The sequence below is a fragment of the Anomaloglossus baeobatrachus genome, chromosome 8 (genome assembly GCF_048569485.1).
Source record: "Anomaloglossus baeobatrachus isolate aAnoBae1 chromosome 8, aAnoBae1.hap1, whole genome shotgun sequence".
NCBI lineage: Eukaryota > Metazoa > Chordata > Amphibia > Anura > Aromobatidae > Anomaloglossus > Anomaloglossus baeobatrachus.
This window is the reverse complement of record NC_134360.1, coordinates 65,614,228-65,632,942: the sequence shown is the minus strand read 5'-3', so window position 1 is coordinate 65,632,942 and position 18,715 is coordinate 65,614,228. Positions and strand designations below refer to the sequence as shown.

General features: G+C 49.6%; 1 protein-coding gene across 1 annotated transcript in view; it reads left to right on the top strand.

The window, feature by feature from the left end:
* Positions 1 to 18,715, top strand: part of CYTH4 (cytohesin 4) — a 156,633-nt gene that overhangs the window by 62,417 nt on the left and 75,501 nt on the right. Inside the window, exons 3-6 of the mRNA XM_075321755.1 lie at positions 9,789 to 9,853; positions 9,939 to 10,005; positions 11,248 to 11,366; positions 16,509 to 16,589. Of these exons, the coding sequence (XP_075177870.1) occupies positions 9,789 to 9,853; positions 9,939 to 10,005; positions 11,248 to 11,366; positions 16,509 to 16,589 (332 nt within the window). The remainder of the gene's footprint in view (positions 1 to 9,788; positions 9,854 to 9,938; positions 10,006 to 11,247; positions 11,367 to 16,508; positions 16,590 to 18,715) is intronic.

Below are 18,715 nucleotides of genomic sequence, written 5' to 3'. Positions count from 1 at the left end.
TTGCTTAGTGTGACTGGACCTTAAGTTCAATGTTGGTAGCGATGGGTTCCCACCGGTAACCCGCTCCCCGACTGGGATGTAGGCCGGAGGAGCCCCTTTTGCCCGCAGACGCTGGCCCTGGGAAACGGTTGCCCTTGGCGGTGGCGGTGTCTCCCCTTCACGGTTGGATGGTTGCCTTCTATGGGGACTTGGCTGTTTGGAAACCCGGAGGTGGCAAATTCACGGCGACTCCAAGCCTTGCCGGGATCCGAAAGGCCCCTGCCAATGGTGCTGGCTTCTCTTTGTATGCCGGTCCGATACCGCCGGGTCACCACCTGTCCACGGTCCTTACGGCAGACTCCAATCGGCCTCCACTGCAGACGGTCACCACCGTCTGCCAACCTTGCTGCTCTGTCCGGGCCACACACCCGGACCAACTTCAGGCTCTTTCTCTGTCACTTTTCTCCTCTCTACCGCTTTCCTCCTTCCACTTCCTCCTCCAAACTCGCTCTCTCCTCTCACTCCCCTAGCTTCACTCTCACTAGCTTCACTCTCACTCGCTTCACTCTAACTGCCCGTGTTTTCCCTCCTCCAGGACTGTGAACTCCTTGATGGGTGGAGACCAACCGCCTGGCTCCACCCCCTGGTGTGGACATCAGCCCCTGGGGAGGGCAACAAGGATTTTGTGTTCTGACCTCGATGTGCCTACAGGGAGTGTGGGGTGTGGTGGTGTTGTTACCTGTGGCCCCTGGCTTGTCCAGGGCGACACATTCCCCCTTAGCAAAATGCAGACCGTCCTCGGGCTGCCCGTCCATCACCGGTTTTATTTTTCTGCAAAAAGATAAGAATAAACGGTAACACATACAATTATACTAACTTCATCCCACAGCGGGAGGCACTTTTCTTAAAACGTTGCAAACGGTTAACGGTTACGGCTTCCGCTCTCTCCCACCCAAGCAACCTGGCCCTGATGCTGCCCCTAAGCAACAGGCAGCACCCCTTGACCCCAGTCCTGCACAAATTGCCCGAGCGGGTTCTGTCCTTTCCAGGGGACCCACGTCCATGGGGAGCCCCTGGAACCCCCAGAGGGTAGCCACCAGTTCCGGTGGTGGCTGGGCCCCAGCCTGCTCCACTGCGGGCCCTCCCTCCAATCTGCCTCTCCAGAGGCGGCAACGGTGGAAGCTGCAACAACATTTTTATTTACATCCCACAAGTTTGTGGTTGCCCTGCAAGTTCACGGGCTTGTCCGTAAGGAGTCCCTTACGCAACTTCAGACGGTCCCCACGGGGACAGCGGGGCCGGCAACGACCGGTTCAATCAGCAGGTTAATCAGGTTAATCTTCGGTAATCATTCTCATTTTCATTTTTCAAAACTTTCAAAACTTTAAACACATACAGGTGGTCCCCCCCCCCCTAGATAGTAGTTTCCCTGTACCTAAGTGGGGGTCTACCTAGGTTGAGACGAGTGGATCTCCTGGGTCCAGTGTCAGTGGGGATAGGCAGTGGGGCAGAAGGAACAATCGGTTCCTCCTCCCTGCTATCGTGTGTGGCAGGCGGAGGCATAGGGGAGTTGGGTACAGGTTCATCCCTGGGCACTGGCACTGGCTCACGGTTGACCGCCTCCATTACTTCTTCATCCACAGGTTGTGGGAACAGTATCACTGGAAGAATCACCGCGCCGTTCTGTGTAGGCCAGTCCGCGGGGAAGTCACCCATCACGGTGTGGATTACCTCTTTTGCCTTCTCCGCTGGTGGAGGAACCGGGACTTCAGCCGCTGCCCTCAATGCTGGTGGGCACCTTTTCAGATGGTTCCGGGAAACCATGGCCAAAGTGCCCCCTTGGTCACGGCTGATCTGGTAGGCCTTCCCATCTTCCCATCCTGTGGGCTGTATGACGTATGGGGTTTGTTCCCATTGATCATCCATCTTGTGGATTCTCCTCTTCCGCTTCAGCACATCTCCAGACTGGAAAGGGCCAGCAGACGCCTTTTGGTTGAAGCGCTGCTCCTGCTGTTCCCGACTCCGACTCAAGTTCTTCTCAACATATTCTTGAATCTGTCGGTATTGTACCCTCCTTCGAGTTTCCCATTCAGCTGTCGAAGGGAGTGCTTCTGGGGCTTCCAGGGTGAGCTTTACATGGTCCAGAGCGACCAGCTCCAGCGGTTGATGTGTAATGATCGGGTGTAGGGGCGCCTTCTGGCTGGCCTCGTTCTTCCTCCTCAGCGTGCAAGGACCGCACTCTCGGCACCCGGCCTCTACAGACACCCGCATCCCACTCCAATAGAACCGCTCTCTCAACAGCATTTCCAGCTTCTTCCATCCGAAGTGTCCGGCACCATCATGGTATGCTTGTAAAACGGTGGGCACATTAGCTTGGAGAATCACCAACTGGCGGATTTTCTCATGAGTCTTCGGGTTAATCAGCTCACGGTACAACTTCCCCTGGTGTAGATACAACCGGGTCCGTTCTCGCCACAGGCGCTGGGCTTCAGCTGGGGCGGCAGGGTCTATCCCAGTTGCACCTTGCTACACCAAGGTCTTAACTAGGTGGACAGCGGGCGCCTGGTTTTGAGCTTCCTGCCACTCCTGACTGGGCAGCGGGTCCAGATTCGCCCGTTGCTGGTAGACATGCACCTTCTCAGTTGGTGGCTGGTGAAATGCAGGCAACTCGATCTCTTCAAGGTCATCATCCTCGCACCCTTCTTCTGACAAGTGGGGCATCCGAGAGAGTGCATCAGCATTAACGTTGGCACGACCGGCCCTGTATTTGATGGTGAAATCGTAGTTGGCTAGCCTGGCCACCCACCGTTGTTCCAGCGCGCCCAACTTGGCCGTGTCCAGGTGGGTCAGCGGATTATTATCCGTGAAAGCGGTGAACTTTGCTGCGGCCAGGTAATGGCAGAACCGCTCGGTGATAGTCCACACCAGCGCCAGGAGCTCGAGCTTGAAAGAGCTGTAGTTCTCAGGGTTCCTTTCAGTCGGTCGGAGCTTTCGGCTAGCATAAGCAATCACTTTTTCCTTCCTGTCCTGGACCTGGGATAGGACTGCCCCCAAACCCACATTGCTGGCATCAGTGTAGAGGATGAATGGGCGGCTGTAATCAGTGTACGCTAGGATCTCCTCTCCGGTCAAGGCCGCTTTCAGCTGGCGGAAGGATTCCTCATGCCTCTCTTCCCACACCAGTGGGGCTCCGAGGGGTCTACCACCTTTGGTCTGTCCCACGAGGAGGTCTTGCATGGGGGGCAGCCATCTTCGTGTGTCCCTTGATGAAGCGACGGTAGTACCCTACCAGTCCCAGAAACTGCCTTACTTCGCTCACTGTGGTTTGGCCTCGGCCAGTCTTGGATGGCAGTGACCTTCTCGGGGGTCGGGGGCGACACCTTCTGCTCCCACTACATGCCCCAGGTACTGCACTCTGGGTTTCAGCAGATGACACTTGGAGGGCTTCAACTTCATCCCGTGCTTGGCAAGGGACGCGAACACCTCAGCTAGGTGTTCCAGATGGGCTTCATATGTCTGTGAATACAGAATTACATCATCCGGATACAACAGGACGGTCTCAAAATTCAGGTGCCCCAAACAGCACTCCATCAGCCGTTGGAAGGTACCAGGGGCATTGCACAGCCCGAACGGCATACTGTTGAATTCACAGAGTCCCATAGGGGTGGTAAAGGCAGTTTTCTCTCGGTCTTCGGGCGCCACGGCCACCTGCCAGTACCCACTGGTGAGGTCAAGGGTGGAGAAGTAGTTTGCGGTTCTCAGCGCGGACAAGGACTCCTCGATACGGGGCAGAGGGTAGGCATCTTTATGCGTTATCTGATTAATCTTCCGGTAGTCCACACACATCCGCATGGTGCCGTCCTTATTCTTAACCAGCACCAACGGGGCGGCCCAGGGACTACAGCTGTCCCTGATAACCCCTGCCTCCCTCATATTCCTCAACATGTCCTTGGCGCACTGGTAGTGTGCAGGGGGAATGGGCCTGTACCTCTCTTTGATAGGGGGATGTTCACCGGTAGGGATATGGTGTTGGACCCCTTTAATCTGCCCAAAGTCTAGGGTATGTTTGCTAAACACTTGCTCGTACTCCCGTACCACCCTGTATACCCCTTCCTTGTGATGTGTAGGGGTATCGTCAGTGCCCACGTGCAGCTGTCGTTGCCACTCGTCTAACTCCCCTTGGGGCGGGTGAGTGCTGGCACTAGGTAGTGAAACTGGAGGATCTGCTTCGTGGATGGTGTGGGGATCTAGGGTGAGCAACTTGGCAAGTGTGGCATACCGGGGAAGCCTGACTTCTTCCTCCCCACAGTTCAGCACCCTCACAGACACTCTCCCCTTCTTTACATCTACCACCCCTCGGGCGGCCATTACTGTGGGCTAGTGCTCGGAGGGCATGGGTTCTATCATGGCAGGATAGTCACGCCCCTGAGGCCCTACTGCTGCCCTACACCAAATCATCATCTCACTCCTAGGGGGCACAGTCAACGGGGGCAACATCCATCACTCTCACCCCACCAATCTCTCCTCCCATCGAGTTTACATGCTGGCGGTACATCAAGGCTCGGATCTCACGCTGCACAGCTCTTTGTCGGCTCCCCGCCGCCGTGGCGGCCAGCTGCTGCAGTAGGGTCAACACATCGCTCATACAGTGCTCCATCACATTGGTTCCTAGCACTATCTTCGGGTTATGATCACTGGGTTCATTCATTATCACAATCATACCCTGGTGTTGCAGTTCAGCTCGCCCCACAGTCATGGCCACTTGTTTATATCCCACTTGGGTCAGTGGGAGTCCATCAGCAGCAATCAGTGTTATACTAACATCTGGGGGAGCCAGCTCGTCTTTTCCCCAATACCGTTGATATAGTGTGTACGGTATAGTGGTTACCTGTGATCCAGTGTCCAGGAGAGCCATCACCGGTATGCCGTCCACAGCCACAGGAATGATAGGCCGGGCCCCGATGTACCGGTCCCGCCAGTCTGGGGGGCCATGGGGTTCTACTCCTGAGGATTGGCCCGTGGCAGGGGTTGCTCGTTTAACGGACACCGTCGGGAGTAGTGGCCGGGTTTGCTGCACCTGTAACAAATCGGGGGTCCATACCGTGAGTCATTGGTTCTTCTCCGCTGCATCCAGGGGATGTCCTCAGGACGGTCAGCGAGCTGTATCTTTGCCGGAGGCTGGGATCTGGTCTGAGGCTGGAGTGCGGCGAGGATCTTGGCGAGGTCTCCATCCATGCGGCGGACCTGGGCAGCCAGTTCTTCCATCGTGCTGCTTGGAGCTGTAGGTACTGGAGATGCTGGTAGGGCAGGGGGCCACCACGACGGGGGCCGTCTCAACTGGCCACGGGGCTGGTTCCAAGACTTCCGAAGCCGGGGGTTGCAGAGCTTTAATGGCCCGTTCCTTTAACACAGCAAAGTCCACATCAGGGTGTTCTAGGGCCCACAGCCGGAGTTGTTTGCGATCCTCAGAGGACCTCATCCCCTGCACAAATTGCTCTATTAACATTTTGTTGCTATCCGCCTCATTGATGGTGTCCACCCGCTTCAGTGTGCGGAGGGCGGTTTGCAGACGTAAAGCGTAGTCCCGAATGCTGTCCACAGGCCATTGCCGACATTGGTAAAACTGCATCCTCAGCTCGGCTTCGGTACGGGTTTCAAAGGCGGTCTGTAGTTTCTCCAAAGATGGTGGCTACAGAGAACCGGTCTCCCTCGGCCCAGGTCTCCGCCTCCTGCTCAGCCGCGCCGGTTAGCTGCCCCAGCACTACCGCTGCATGTTGCTTATCAGTTAGGGGGTTACAATTCTAGGAGCGGGCTAAGCTTCTTCCGGAAGACCTGTAACGCATCAGGTTTCCCGTCGTACTGCGGCAGCCAGGTAGCTCCGGGCACATAGGGCAAGGAGAACGGCATCACCTGAGCAAGAGCTGGGACCGCGGCACCCCCCGCCAACGCGGCCGGGACATGGGCAGGCCCATTCCCATCCACGGGTGCCACTGCGGCTGCGACCGCCACTCCTCCAGCAGCTCCGTCGGGCGCAGACATCTTGTTTCCGTCCCCCTTAGCCTCTTTCCGGCTCCTCCTCTATCGGGGCGGGGTTTTGGCCTTTGCGCCTCCACTACTCGAGGAGACGCTCGAGCGGAAACTTTTCGCGCCAAAGATGGCGGCTTCTGAAATTTTTCGGCCGGACACCTCCGGCGGTAACAAGGCACACCTCTACCCAACGGCAGAGTGGTAAGATCCTGGTCGTGATGCCAAGTTGTCGCGGGCGGAGGAGGGGACGCTGCGCTCTCCCACTGCTCGGGTACGGCTGCCGCTGCTGCTGCGGCCGCTGCTGCTCGGTGGCTCGAGCGATGGGCCAGATCCCGGGGACTCGAGCGGCGCTCCTCGCCCGTGAGTGAAAAGGGGTGGTTTGGTTTTGGGGATTTATTGTCCGTGACGCCACCCACGGTTGTGGTGATTGTGTGGACACCACCGCTGCTCTGGACGGGGATCCCGGGAGCGGTGACAGGGAGCAGCTTTGTTGTTATTTCTCCCCTCCGTGGGTAGGGGGTTGGTTGTCCCGGGCCCCGGTGATGGGGTACGAATAGATGACAGGCGGGTTGCGGGGCCTGATGAGGTGCAGGGTCGCAGGGGCAGCGCTGTGCCGCACGGCACGGAGGTACTCACTCAGCCCAGTGATGATGACACAGTTCACGGTAAAACAAGCGGCTGGATGGACAGGTCTCTCGGACGGCTGCGGTTGCTTCTTCCCTGTAGGTTGGTGATGACTGTCTCTCACTGCACCTAAGTTCAATGTTTGTAGCGATGGGTTCCCACCGGTAACCCGCTCCCCGACTGGGATGTAGGCCGGAGGAGCCCCTTTTGCCCGCAGGCGCTGGCCCTGGGAAACGGTTGCCCTTGGCGGTGGCGGTGTCTCCCCTTCACAGTTGGACGGTTGCCTTCTATGGGGACTTGGCTGTTTGGAAACCCGGAGGTCCCCTTCACTAACGGATTTGGCAAATTCACGGCGACTCCAAGCCTTGCCGGGATCCGAAAGGCCCCTGCCAATGGTGCTGGCTTCTCTTTGTATGCCGGTCCGATACCGTCGGGTCACCACCCGTCCACGGTCCTTACGGCAGACTCCAATCGGCCTCCACTGCAGACGGTCACCACCGTCTGCCAACCTTGCTGCTCTGTCCGGGCCACACATCCGGACCAACTTCAGGCTCTTTCTCTGTCACTTTTCTCCTCTCTACCGCTTTCCTCCTTCCACTTCCTCCTCCAAACTCTCTCCTCTCACTCCCCTAGCTTCACTCTCACTAGCTTCACTCTCACTCGCTTCACTCTAACTGCCTGTGTTTTCCCTCCTCCAGGATTGTGAACTCCTTGGTGGGTGGAGACCAACCGCCTGGCTCCACCCCCTGGTGTGGACATCAGCCCCTGGGGAGGGCAACAAGGATTTTGTGTTCTGACCTCGATGTGCCTACAGGGAGTGTGGGGTATGGTGGTGTTGTTACCTGTGGCCCCTGGCTTGTCCAGGGTGACACAACACAAGCACAGCGCACACATCAGACATCACACAAGCACAGCACACACATCAGACATCACACAAGCACAGCGCACACATTAGATGTCACACAAGCACAACACACACAGAAGACATCACATTAGCACAGCACACACATCAGACAGCACACAAGTACAGCACATACAGACATCACACAAGCATAGCACACATCAGACATCACACAAGCACAGAACACACATCAGGCATTACATTAGCATAGCACACATACATGGCACGCAAGTACAGCAGACAAATCAGACACATTACACTATCACAGCACACACGTCATACAACTACAGACTCAATTAAGAAGTTACAAAGCTCCACCCACTAGTGCAATAAGCCCTTCCGACTACTGCACTAAACCCTGCACCCATTTGTCCCACATTGAAAACTTCTGTTTACAGTCCAATGCCACATACATTATGTCTTACGCAGTTCAGGGTCCTCTTATAGTTGTGCCCCCTCAGTTCCTTCTGCAGTTGTACCAGATGCAACCGCTGTACAGTCATGGCCAAAAGTTTTGAGAATGCTACAAATATTAATTTTTACAAAGTCTACTGCTTAAGTTTTTCTAATGGCAATTTGCATATACTCCAGAATGTCATAAAGAGTGATCAGCTTAACAGCAATTACTTGCAAGTCAATATTGGCTAAGAAAATGAACTTTAACCCCCAAAACACATTTCAACAGCATTGCATTCCTGCCTTAAAAGGAGCAGATAACATTGTTTTAGTGATTGTTCCATTAACACAGGTGTGGATGTTGATGAGAACAGGGCTGGCGATCAATCAGTCATGATTAAGTAAGAATGACACCACTGGACACTTTAAAAGGAGGCTGGTGCTTGGTATCATTGTTTCTCTTCAGTTAACCATGGTTATCTCTAAAGAAACACGTGCAGCCATCATTGCTCTGCACAAAAATGGCCTAACAGGGAAGAGTATTGCAGCTATAAAGATTGCACCTCAGTCAACAATCTATCGCATCATCAAGAACTTCAAGGAGAGAGCTTCCATTGTTGCCAAAAAGGCTCCAGGGCGCCCAAGAAGGACCAGCAAATGCCAGGACCGTATCTTAAAACTGTTTCAGCTGCGGGATCGGACTACCAGCAGTGCCGAGCTAGCTCAGCAATGGCAGCAGGCTGGTGTGAGTGCTTCTGCACGCACTGTGAGGCGGAGACTGCTTGAGCAAGGCCTGGTTTCAAGGAGGGCAGCAAAGAAGCCACTTCTCTCCAGAAAAAACATCAGGGACCGACTGATATTCTGCAAAAGGTACAGGGAGTGGACTGCTGAGGCCTGGGGTAAAGTCATTTTCTCAGATGAATCCCCTTTTCGATTGTTTGGGACATCTGGAAAACAGCTTATTAGGAGAAGAAGAGGTGAGCGCTACCACCAGTCTTGTCTCATGCCAACTGTTAAGCATCCTGCAACGATTCATGTGTGGGGTTGCTTCTCAGCCAAGGAAATCGGCTCACTCACAGTCTTGCCTAAAAACACAGCCATGAATAAAGAATGGTACCAGAATGTCCTCCAAGAGCAACTTCTCCCAACTGTCCAAGAGCAGTTTGGCGCCCAACAATGCCTTTTCCAGCATGATGGAGCACCTTGCCATAAAGCAAAGGTGATCACTAAATGGCTCATGGAACAAAACATAGAGATTTTGGGTCCATGAGCTGGAAACTCCCCAGATCTTAATCCCATTGAGAACTTGTGGGCAATCATCAAGAGACGGGTGGACAAACAAAAACCAACAAATTCTGGCAAAATGCAAGCATTGCTTATGCAAGAATGGACAGCTATCAGTCAGGATTTGGTCCAGAAGGTGATTGAGAGCCTGCCAGGGAGAATTGCAGAGGTCCTGAAGAAGAAGGGTCAACACTGCAAATATTGACTTGCTGCATTAACTCATTCTAACTGTCAATATAACCTTTTGGTTCTCATAATATGATTGCAATTATATTTCTGTATGTGATGTAAACATCAGACAAACACAATTAAAAACCAGAGGGCAACAGATCATGTGAAAATATCATTTTGGTGTCATTCTCAAAACTTTTGGTCATTCATTTTATAGGCAATTAATCTACTAGCCATCTATGGCCTATCCCATCTGTATGGTAGATATGTCACATGCCTGTTATGAGTCCTCATCATATCTTTATTTTTTCCATTGTCTATACACTTTACCATATGAAGAATTAATGTCACTGATCATTTTGAAACCCTTTGCTTTGTCTTCCTTTTTCTTAATTACTGAGCGCAGAACTTGCAAAATGAGATAACAGAAATTGTGGCTGAAATCGATGATTTTGAGCGCCTGCAGCTAAGGTGAGTGCGAGTTACCATTCAGCTTGTGTACAAAACGCGCCGCGGATCAGAGATTAAAGCCAAAGTTTAATTTGTTTTATCATAGTCGAAAAGAACAGAGGGACAATGAGCTGCTCAGTGCAAGCAGGAAATTTAACATGGATCCGGAGAAGGTGACTATAAAAGAACGGAAAAATGATTACTAATTCTATAGCATGCGATGAGCACGTATATAAACATGGTGGACCAGGTTCAAGGGCATAGTTATAGGGGGTAAGGGAGCGCTTATTGTAAATTACAGGCAATGCAAAGTTGGTAGCATTAAGGAAGGATGTGGCAACCCGTCATATACGTGTGCCGACAGCACGGCGTGATATCTATTTTATATAATGAGGTGTCCGACTCTTAAAACGAGAATTAAAGGGGTATTCCCATCTCCCCAATATGTACCGTAGTAGGTATAATATTAGCAAATGCCTCCAATTAGAAATGTAGTATAGTTCTTCTGATTTACTGTCACTTACCTCATGTGCAGGGCATTGGAGGACCTTAGGAATCCATGGTTATGACCACTAGCAACTAACTAACTGACAATATGTGTGGTTGTAACTTACAACTACACATATAGTCTCAGTTAGTTAGTCGCTAGTGGTCATAACCATGGATTCCTAAGGTCCTCCAATGCCCTGCACATGAGGTAAGTGACAAAGTGAATCAGAAGAACTATACTATATTTCTAATTTGAGGTATTTGCTATTAGTATTATTATTATTATTATTAACCTGCTACATATTAGGATAGTATCATGGAGATGGGATTAACCCTTTAAATCTCAGTAAACTTTATTTCAGAAAAAGTAACATGACCCTTACTACTGTCACTGCTCTCCTGCTTATTACAATGTATATGTAAGCCGTACAGTAGCTACCACAAGGATTATATTAAGGTCATCCAAACCGAAAAGCACCTAACAATAAAAGGGGCTTAAAGGCCTCAAAACATATTATTAAAATATGTGTTTTATCAGTAGGAGAGTATCACTGCCAGACTAGGTCTCACGTGCAGGCCAGTCAGGCAAATATGTTTAATCCCGCCCCCACCACTGATTGGCAGCTTGCTCACAGTGTACAAAGTTACCAATAAGGGGTGTGGGCGGGGTTATACAGAGCCCAGAAGTCTACAGCAGAAAAAAAACAGGGATTCTATCAAAACTACACCAAGCAGACTAGTAAGTGATACATCACTGGAATCAGGCGTTCTTGCCCTATTTTATGCTGTTTTCAGATTACATAGCAAAAACCTGCTTTCCCTAATCTGCAATTTCCACTTTTCCTCATCTTTTCTGTTTCTTGATGCCATTATCATACAATGCATCTTTTATTAATTTTTTTTATCTTTTCCTATATGGCGGTCAGGGAATTCAGTTGCTTATTACTAAGAAGTTTGTGGAAAAGGAGCCAGAACAAATAGCAAGCTTTCTATATAATGGTGCAGGACTCAGCAAGGCTGCCATAGGGGAATACCTCGGACAAAGGTCAGTATATGATAAATATTAAAAGGATAAATGGTAATTGCTTACTCTGTATTAACAAGTCAGCTTCCCCTGTGTGCGCACAGGCAGCAGTCTGTCATCCGTATAGCTCCCCTACAGCGCAGTATTGGATAAATCATATTTTAATCAGCATTATATTGCAGCAACAAAACAGTCCTAGGGAACATTTCCCTAATGACGATGATGCTAATTATCTCTTAATTGCCATTAGATTTGATAATGAATTACAAGAGTAAAAAAACACTACAAGCGATAGTACACGGGACGATCAGCGTACAGACCACCAGAGATAGACGCCTATTCATCACACAGCTCTGTGCCGTGCCACCTCTCAAGCTGCGGAACAAATAGGTTTATTTGTAGGATTGGTGACGGTCTGTTCACCCGCTCCCATTACTGACCTGTCTGTCATTCTCTTTACACTGGAACCACTGTAATATAGAAAGAAAAATGAAAATCAATGTATATGGGATCTAAGGGGTAATGTTTCTCCTTTTGGATAGTAACCTTAAGTATATAAGGCTCCTTACACTGACATGTCAGCCATGTTACTACCACAAGGAGAACATCACCCCTTAGTTTCAATAAGGGACACTTGAGTTCTCTCTAGAAGTCCTCTTCCTCTCTGAAGAGGCAATTTGCATGGTTTATAAGCCTCCTCACACTGACGTGCTAGCCATGTTACTATCCACAAGGAGAACGTTACCCCTTAGTTTCAATAAGGGACACTTGAGTTCTCTCTAGAAGTCCTCTTCCTCTCTGAAAAGGCAATTTGCATGGTTTATAAGCCTCCTTACACTGACATGCCAGCCATGTTACTATCCACAAGGAGAACGTTACCCCTTAGTTTCAATAAGGGACACTTGAGTTCTCTCTAGAAGTCCTCTTCCTCTCTGAAAAGGCAATTTGCATGGTTTATAAGCCTCCTTACACTGACATGCCAGCCATGTTACTATCCACAAGGAGAACGTTACCCCTTAGTTTCAATAAGGGACACTTGAGTTCTCTCTAGAAGTCCTCTTCCTCTCTGAAAAGGCAATTTGCATGGTTTATAAGCCTCCTTACTCTGACATGCCAGCCATGTTTCTATCCACAAGGAGAATGTTACCCCTTAGTTTCAATAAGGGACACTTGAGTTCTCTCTAGAAGTCCTCTTCCTCTCTGAAGAAGCACTTTGCATGGTTTATAAGCCTCCTTACACTGACTTTTCAGCCATGTTACTATCCACAAAGAGAATGTTACCCCTTAGTTTCAATAAGGGACACTTGAGTTCTCTCTAGAAGTCCTCTTCCTCTCTGAAGAAGCACTTTGCATGGTTTATAAGCCTCCTTACACTGACTTTTCAGCCATGTTACCATCCACAAGGAGAAACGTTACCCCTTAGTTTCAATAAGGGACACTTGAGTTCTCTCTAAAAGTCCTCTTCCTCTCTGAAAAGGCAATTTGCATGGTTTATAAGCCTCCTTACACTGACTTGCCAGCCATGTTACTATCCACAAGGAGAACTTTACCCCTTAGTTTCAACAAGGGACACTTGAGTTCTCTCTAGAAGTCCTCTTCCTCTCTGAAGAAGCAATTTGCATGGTTTATAAGCCTCCTTACACTGACTTGCCAGCCATGTTACTATCCACAAGGAGAACGTTACCCCTTAGTTTCAACAAGGGACACTTAAGTTCTCTCTAGAAGTATTCTTCCTCTCTGAAGAGGCAATTTGCATGGTTTATAAGCCTCCTTACACTGACTTGCCAGCCATGTTACCATCCACAAGGAGAAACGTTACCCCTTAGTTTCAATAAGGGACACTTGAGTTCTCTCTAGAAGTCCTCTTCCTCTCTGAAGAGGAAATTTGCATGGCTTATAAGCCTCATTACACTAACATGAAAGCCATGTCACTCTACACAAGGAAAAACATTACCCCTTAAGCGGGTTTTGCACGCTGCGTCATCGCTAGCAGCGGCTAGCGATGTCGAGCGCGATAGCACCCGCCCCCATCGTACGTGCGGTATTGTGTGATCGCTGCCGTAGCGAACATTATCGCTATGGCAGCATCACACGCACTTACCTGGTCAGTGACGTCGCTCTGGCCGGCGATCCGCCTCCTTTCTAAGGGGGCAGGTCGTGCGGCGTCACAGCGTTGTCATACGGAAGCCGTCCAATAGCAGAGGAGGGGTGGAGATGAGTGGCCGTAACATCCCGCCCACCTCCTTGCTTCCGCATTGGCGGTGGAGGCAAGTAAGGTGATGTTCGTCGCTCCTGCGGTGTCACACATAGTGATGTGTGCTGCCGCAGGAACGACAAACAACATCGCTAATAAACAGGCAACGATATTTGGTTTTAGGACGACCTCTCCAAAACCAACGATTTTTGTCACACGCTGCGATGTCGCTAAGGACGCCGGATGTGCGTCACTAACGACTTGACCCCGACGATAAATCATTAGCGATATCGCAGCGTGTAAAGCCCCCTTTAGATCCCAGTATTAGCTTATCAGATCTCGTGCTTTGCACTGAGGAGGGGGAAACATTCACTTTGAAGAGGAATTTTGCATATTTAATTTCCCAGAGTAGCATTGCACGGCTTGAAACCCTCCTTACACTGACATATAAGCCATGTCACTACACAAGGAGAAACGTTACCCTTTAGATCCCAGTCTGAGCATCTCAACTAGCCAAATCAGATCTCGTGCTTTGCACTGAGGAGGGGAAACGCCCAGAAACACACGTCTTCAAATTGAGATTGTGGTTTGCCTTTTATCCTGTCATGTGGCAAGGCTCGTTAAAGGGTTGATATTGACTTGTCTGGTTCTGTTCCAGTTGCGATTTGCACGGACGTGTGCAGTCCAATAAAACATCAGACTGCACTCGCACCAGTGCAAAAATATGGGGCAGTGTCCATCTGCGATTGATTTCTCATGCCATAGCGGCATGCAGAATGAATCACATCATGTTGTGTTTTGCAGCGAGTCTCGGCTCACACACCCCCTTACAAGTCTATGGGAGAGTGTGAAACATCGCACTGCACTCGCATGTGGTCCGACCGCAGTGCGCTGTACGCAGAGACAGGCCGTGGAGGAGATGGAGAGAAAATGCTCCCTTCATCTTCTCCACACCTTTGATGCATTCGCAAGATCGCATCACAGTCTCATGACCCTCGGCTCACACCCGCAGCAGAGGGTCATTAGCATATTGCTTCTAATGCTCTCACATCAGAAGCTATATTCTAGTGGAACCATACTCTTAGGACTGCTACTTGCAATAGCGAATACTTGAGTTCTCTCTAGAAGCCCTCTTCCTCTCTGCAGTGGCAATTTGCATATTTATTTTCCCAGAGGAGCATTGCATGGCTTGGAAGCCTCCTTACACTGACAGATAAGCCATGTCACTCTACACAAGGAGAAACATTTCCCTTTAGAAGCCAGTCAGAGCTTCTCACCTTACCAAATCAGATCTCATGCTTTGCACTGAGGAGGGGGAAACACCCTGAAACACCATGTCTGCAAATGGAGATTGTGGTTTGGCTTTGATCCTTTCATGTGCCAATGCAAGTTGATATTGAATTTTAGAATTCCTTCTTCCAATAGAAAACACTTGAGTTCTCTCTAGAAGTCCTCTTCCTCTCTGACAAGCAAGCCATGTCACTCTACACAAGGAGAACTGTTACCCTTTAGATCCCAGTCTGAGCTTCACACCTAGCCAAATAAGTTTTTGTGCATTGCACTGAGGAGGGGAAATGCCCAGAAACACGTCTGCAAATTGAGATTGTGGTTTGGCTTTTATCCTGTCATGTGGCAAGGCTCGTTAAAAGGTTGATATTGACATTTAGGATTGCTAGTTCCAATAGAGGATACTTAAGTTCTTTCTAGAAGTCCTCGTCCTCTCTGAAGAGGCAATTTGCATATTTAATTTCCAAGAGGAACATTGCATGGCTTATAAGCCTCCTTACACTGACATGCCAGCCATGTCACTAGCCACAAGGACAAATGTTTCTCATTAGAACCCAGTCTAGGCTTCTCACCAAGCCAAATAAGATATAGTGCTTTGCAATGAGGAAGGGACACACCCAGAAACACATGTCTGCAAATTGAGATTGTGGTTTAGCTTTGATCCTGTCATGCGGCAATGACTGCTAGAATTCCTACTTCCAATAGGAGACACTTGGGTTCTCTTCCTCTCTGAAGGGGCAATTTGCATATTTAATTTCCCAAAGGTGCATTGCATGGCTTATAAGCCTCCTTATACTGACAGGCAAGCAATGTCACTCTTCAGAAGGAGAAACATTACCACTTAGATCTCAGTTTAAGCTTCTCACCTAGCCAAATCAGATCTTGTGCTTTGCACTGAGGAGGGGAAACACCCAGGAGCACGTGTCTGGAAATTGAGATTGCTATTTTACTTTTACCTGTCATGTGGAAAGCCTTGTTAAAGGGTTGATAATGACTTTTAGAATTGCTACTTCCAATAAGGGACACTTGAGTTCTCTTTAGAAGTCCTCTTCCTCCCTGAAGAGACAATTTATATATTTAATTTCCCGGAGAAGCATTGCATGGCTTATAAGCCTCCTTACACTGACTCTCCACCAGGAAAGCTGTGATTATTGCGTTTTTGCTGTGCTTTAGGTGCAAATGTGAAGCAAAATGTTTTTTTTTTACTGCTTAGATAATGGCATTTTACGCATAAAAACACCACTGTGTTAGTAAAGGGAGGTTCATACAAGCAGATTTTGGAGCAGCCCATGAAAAAAGGACCATATAGTAATCAGGTTATTCCATGGTGCAAGGTTACAAAAAAAAAAAAAAAGCAACATGTGCACAAAACTTCCGGATTCTCATTTATTTTGCTAGCACAAGGATTTGGGACAAAACTGCACTAAACCCCCCCCAAAAAAAACCGCACTGTGTGTACATAGCCTTAGATTGCGTAATCTAATATTTCACGAGGTGACTCTTGTGCCTAAAAGAAGCTCCTAGATGATAAATTCAGCTGTGTACTAGTAAAATATGAATGGGTCATCAACTGAATATTATTTCTGTTCCATTGTGTCCTCCCCTCGCTGTTATTTTCCTCTCTTGGCCCGTTCCCATTTCCTTCCTTTTCCTTTCCTTTCTCTTTTGTTCTTTCTCTCCAGGGAGTCGCTGAATATCCAGGTTCTGAAGGATTTCGTGAAATGTCACAACTTCAACAAACTCAACCTAGTAGATGCTCTGAGGTAGGAATGTTATTGTATAGCATCAGCCAACACTGCCGCGGGATGGCGGCTTTCTATGTAATGTACTGAGTTACAGGGACACAGTGAGTCAATGGACTTTTCCAGCTGAAGATAGCCAATAAAAATGTACTATGTTTGGACTTTTACTTTAGTTTCCTAAACTGATAGCTGTAACAGTGTGTCTGGTGTATTTGAGATGCCTAAAATGCAATGTGACGTGATGAGTACGTAGCCTGACAGGATTCTATGGGTAGACATTCGTTGTGTCAAACATGTTCTCTTAAAGGGTTGTTGTCAATATCCTACCTTCAGGAGCATCTCTCAAGATCCTTACTTCAGGAGCACATTTCAAGGTCCTACCTTCAAGAGCCCATTTCACTCAGGAGTGGATCATAAGATCCTACCTTCAGGAGCGCATTTCATAATCCTACCTTCAGGAGCCCATTACATTCAGGAGCACATCTCAAGATCCTACCTGCAGAAGCGCATTTCATGATCCTACCTTCAAGAGAGCATCTCATGATCCTTGTCACGAACCACCGGGGGGGTCACTCAGAAATCCCCCGCGCTGGCTACCAGTACGTCACAATCGGGGGGTAACAAGTGGGGGTCACCCCTCCTTTATACCTCCCGACCGACAGACAGAGCACGTGACGCGCTCTCTAGCGCCCCTCTTATAGTCAGGCCAATTATGGAATTGCCCGACAATAAGCAAGGAGGCCGCTATACTACTTATGCCGATTATTGAAGGGTCCCCGGTGAGAGTAGGGTATATATTCCCCCGACCTCCGCGGGCGGAATATATAAAACCTCCCCGAATCTCACTGGCCTCCCCACAATAATCCTTGGCACAACTCGCTGCCACCAACCGCTTCACGGTAACTATTAGCCGAACACACAGACGTGGGATTCAAGATCGAGATAACAGAACAGCCCAAGATTAATTATATAATTTAATCAGCCTAAAGCACACTAGAAACTACAATATATACAATAGGGAATCTACAGAATATACATATGTCAGAGTACAGTTACAGATAAAGCATGGTTTACAAACAGGCATACACAGTTCCAGCAGTTACCTTGTGCGTCTGGCCACAGGGGGGCGCTGTAGACCAGGTTTCTAGGATCCTTCCCACAGATGTTTCCTACACGTGACCCCCGGCGAAAGAACACTGGAAAATGGCCGAAGTAGGGTTATCAACCTGGGCAAATCCAGGTCCCCTCCTACCTTAGTGACCTCACAGGGAAGCACTGCCACTCCCCCCGCTTTTGAGTCAGAATTATCCAGAAAGGGGATATTGGCCATAACTTTGCCTGGGAGCGTCGTAGGCGGACGTCAACGCTCTCATTGTGACAGTTATGAATTTAGCTACAGAACGAGAGGACTCATGACTTGTCTACTAGTTCCCCATTGGCTGATATCACGCCTGGGGTACTTCCCAATGTCCTACTCCCATAAAAAAGGTGTGCCAGCATCGTCCGCATGCAGAGACACCATTTTTATGGTTGCCATATTTATCGGAAATATGGCTTGCGAGATATGAACCATATTTTACTGGAGTCGTCCTGTCTGGATACTTCCATAGCCTTGCTAATTAGATAGCAGCCCCTACCACAGGGTCACGGCAGGGAGTCATCCTGTGTCCATTGTTCCCACATCATCTAATCTCCATATCACAGGAGATGGCCATGGGATGTGTTGCTGGGATGTGACACCTTCCAAGATGGTGGACATTGAGAACAAGAAGGGAGGGGGCACTGCCAGGGAGTGATGAGAGCGATTATGACTGGCAATCATAATTCCTCTTCATATCCCAGGATTTGCCTCACACCTCCCCCCTTTTGAGGGCGCTAGGGGGCAGCACACTCCGGTGTTCCCCCGTGCGCCCGTCCGCGACCTCTCCTTGTCGGGACAGCCCGTCTGCGTTACCGTGGTCCCGGCCCCTTTTGTGGCGAATGGTGAAGTTGTATTGCTGGAGCGCAAGGCTCCATCGCAACAATCGCCCGTTCGTCCCAGAGACGGTGTGCAACCAGCTGAGGGGATTGTGGTCCGTCTCCACGATGAAGTGGCGCCCGTATAGATAGGGTTGCAGACGCTGCAGGGCCCACACTATGGCCAGGCA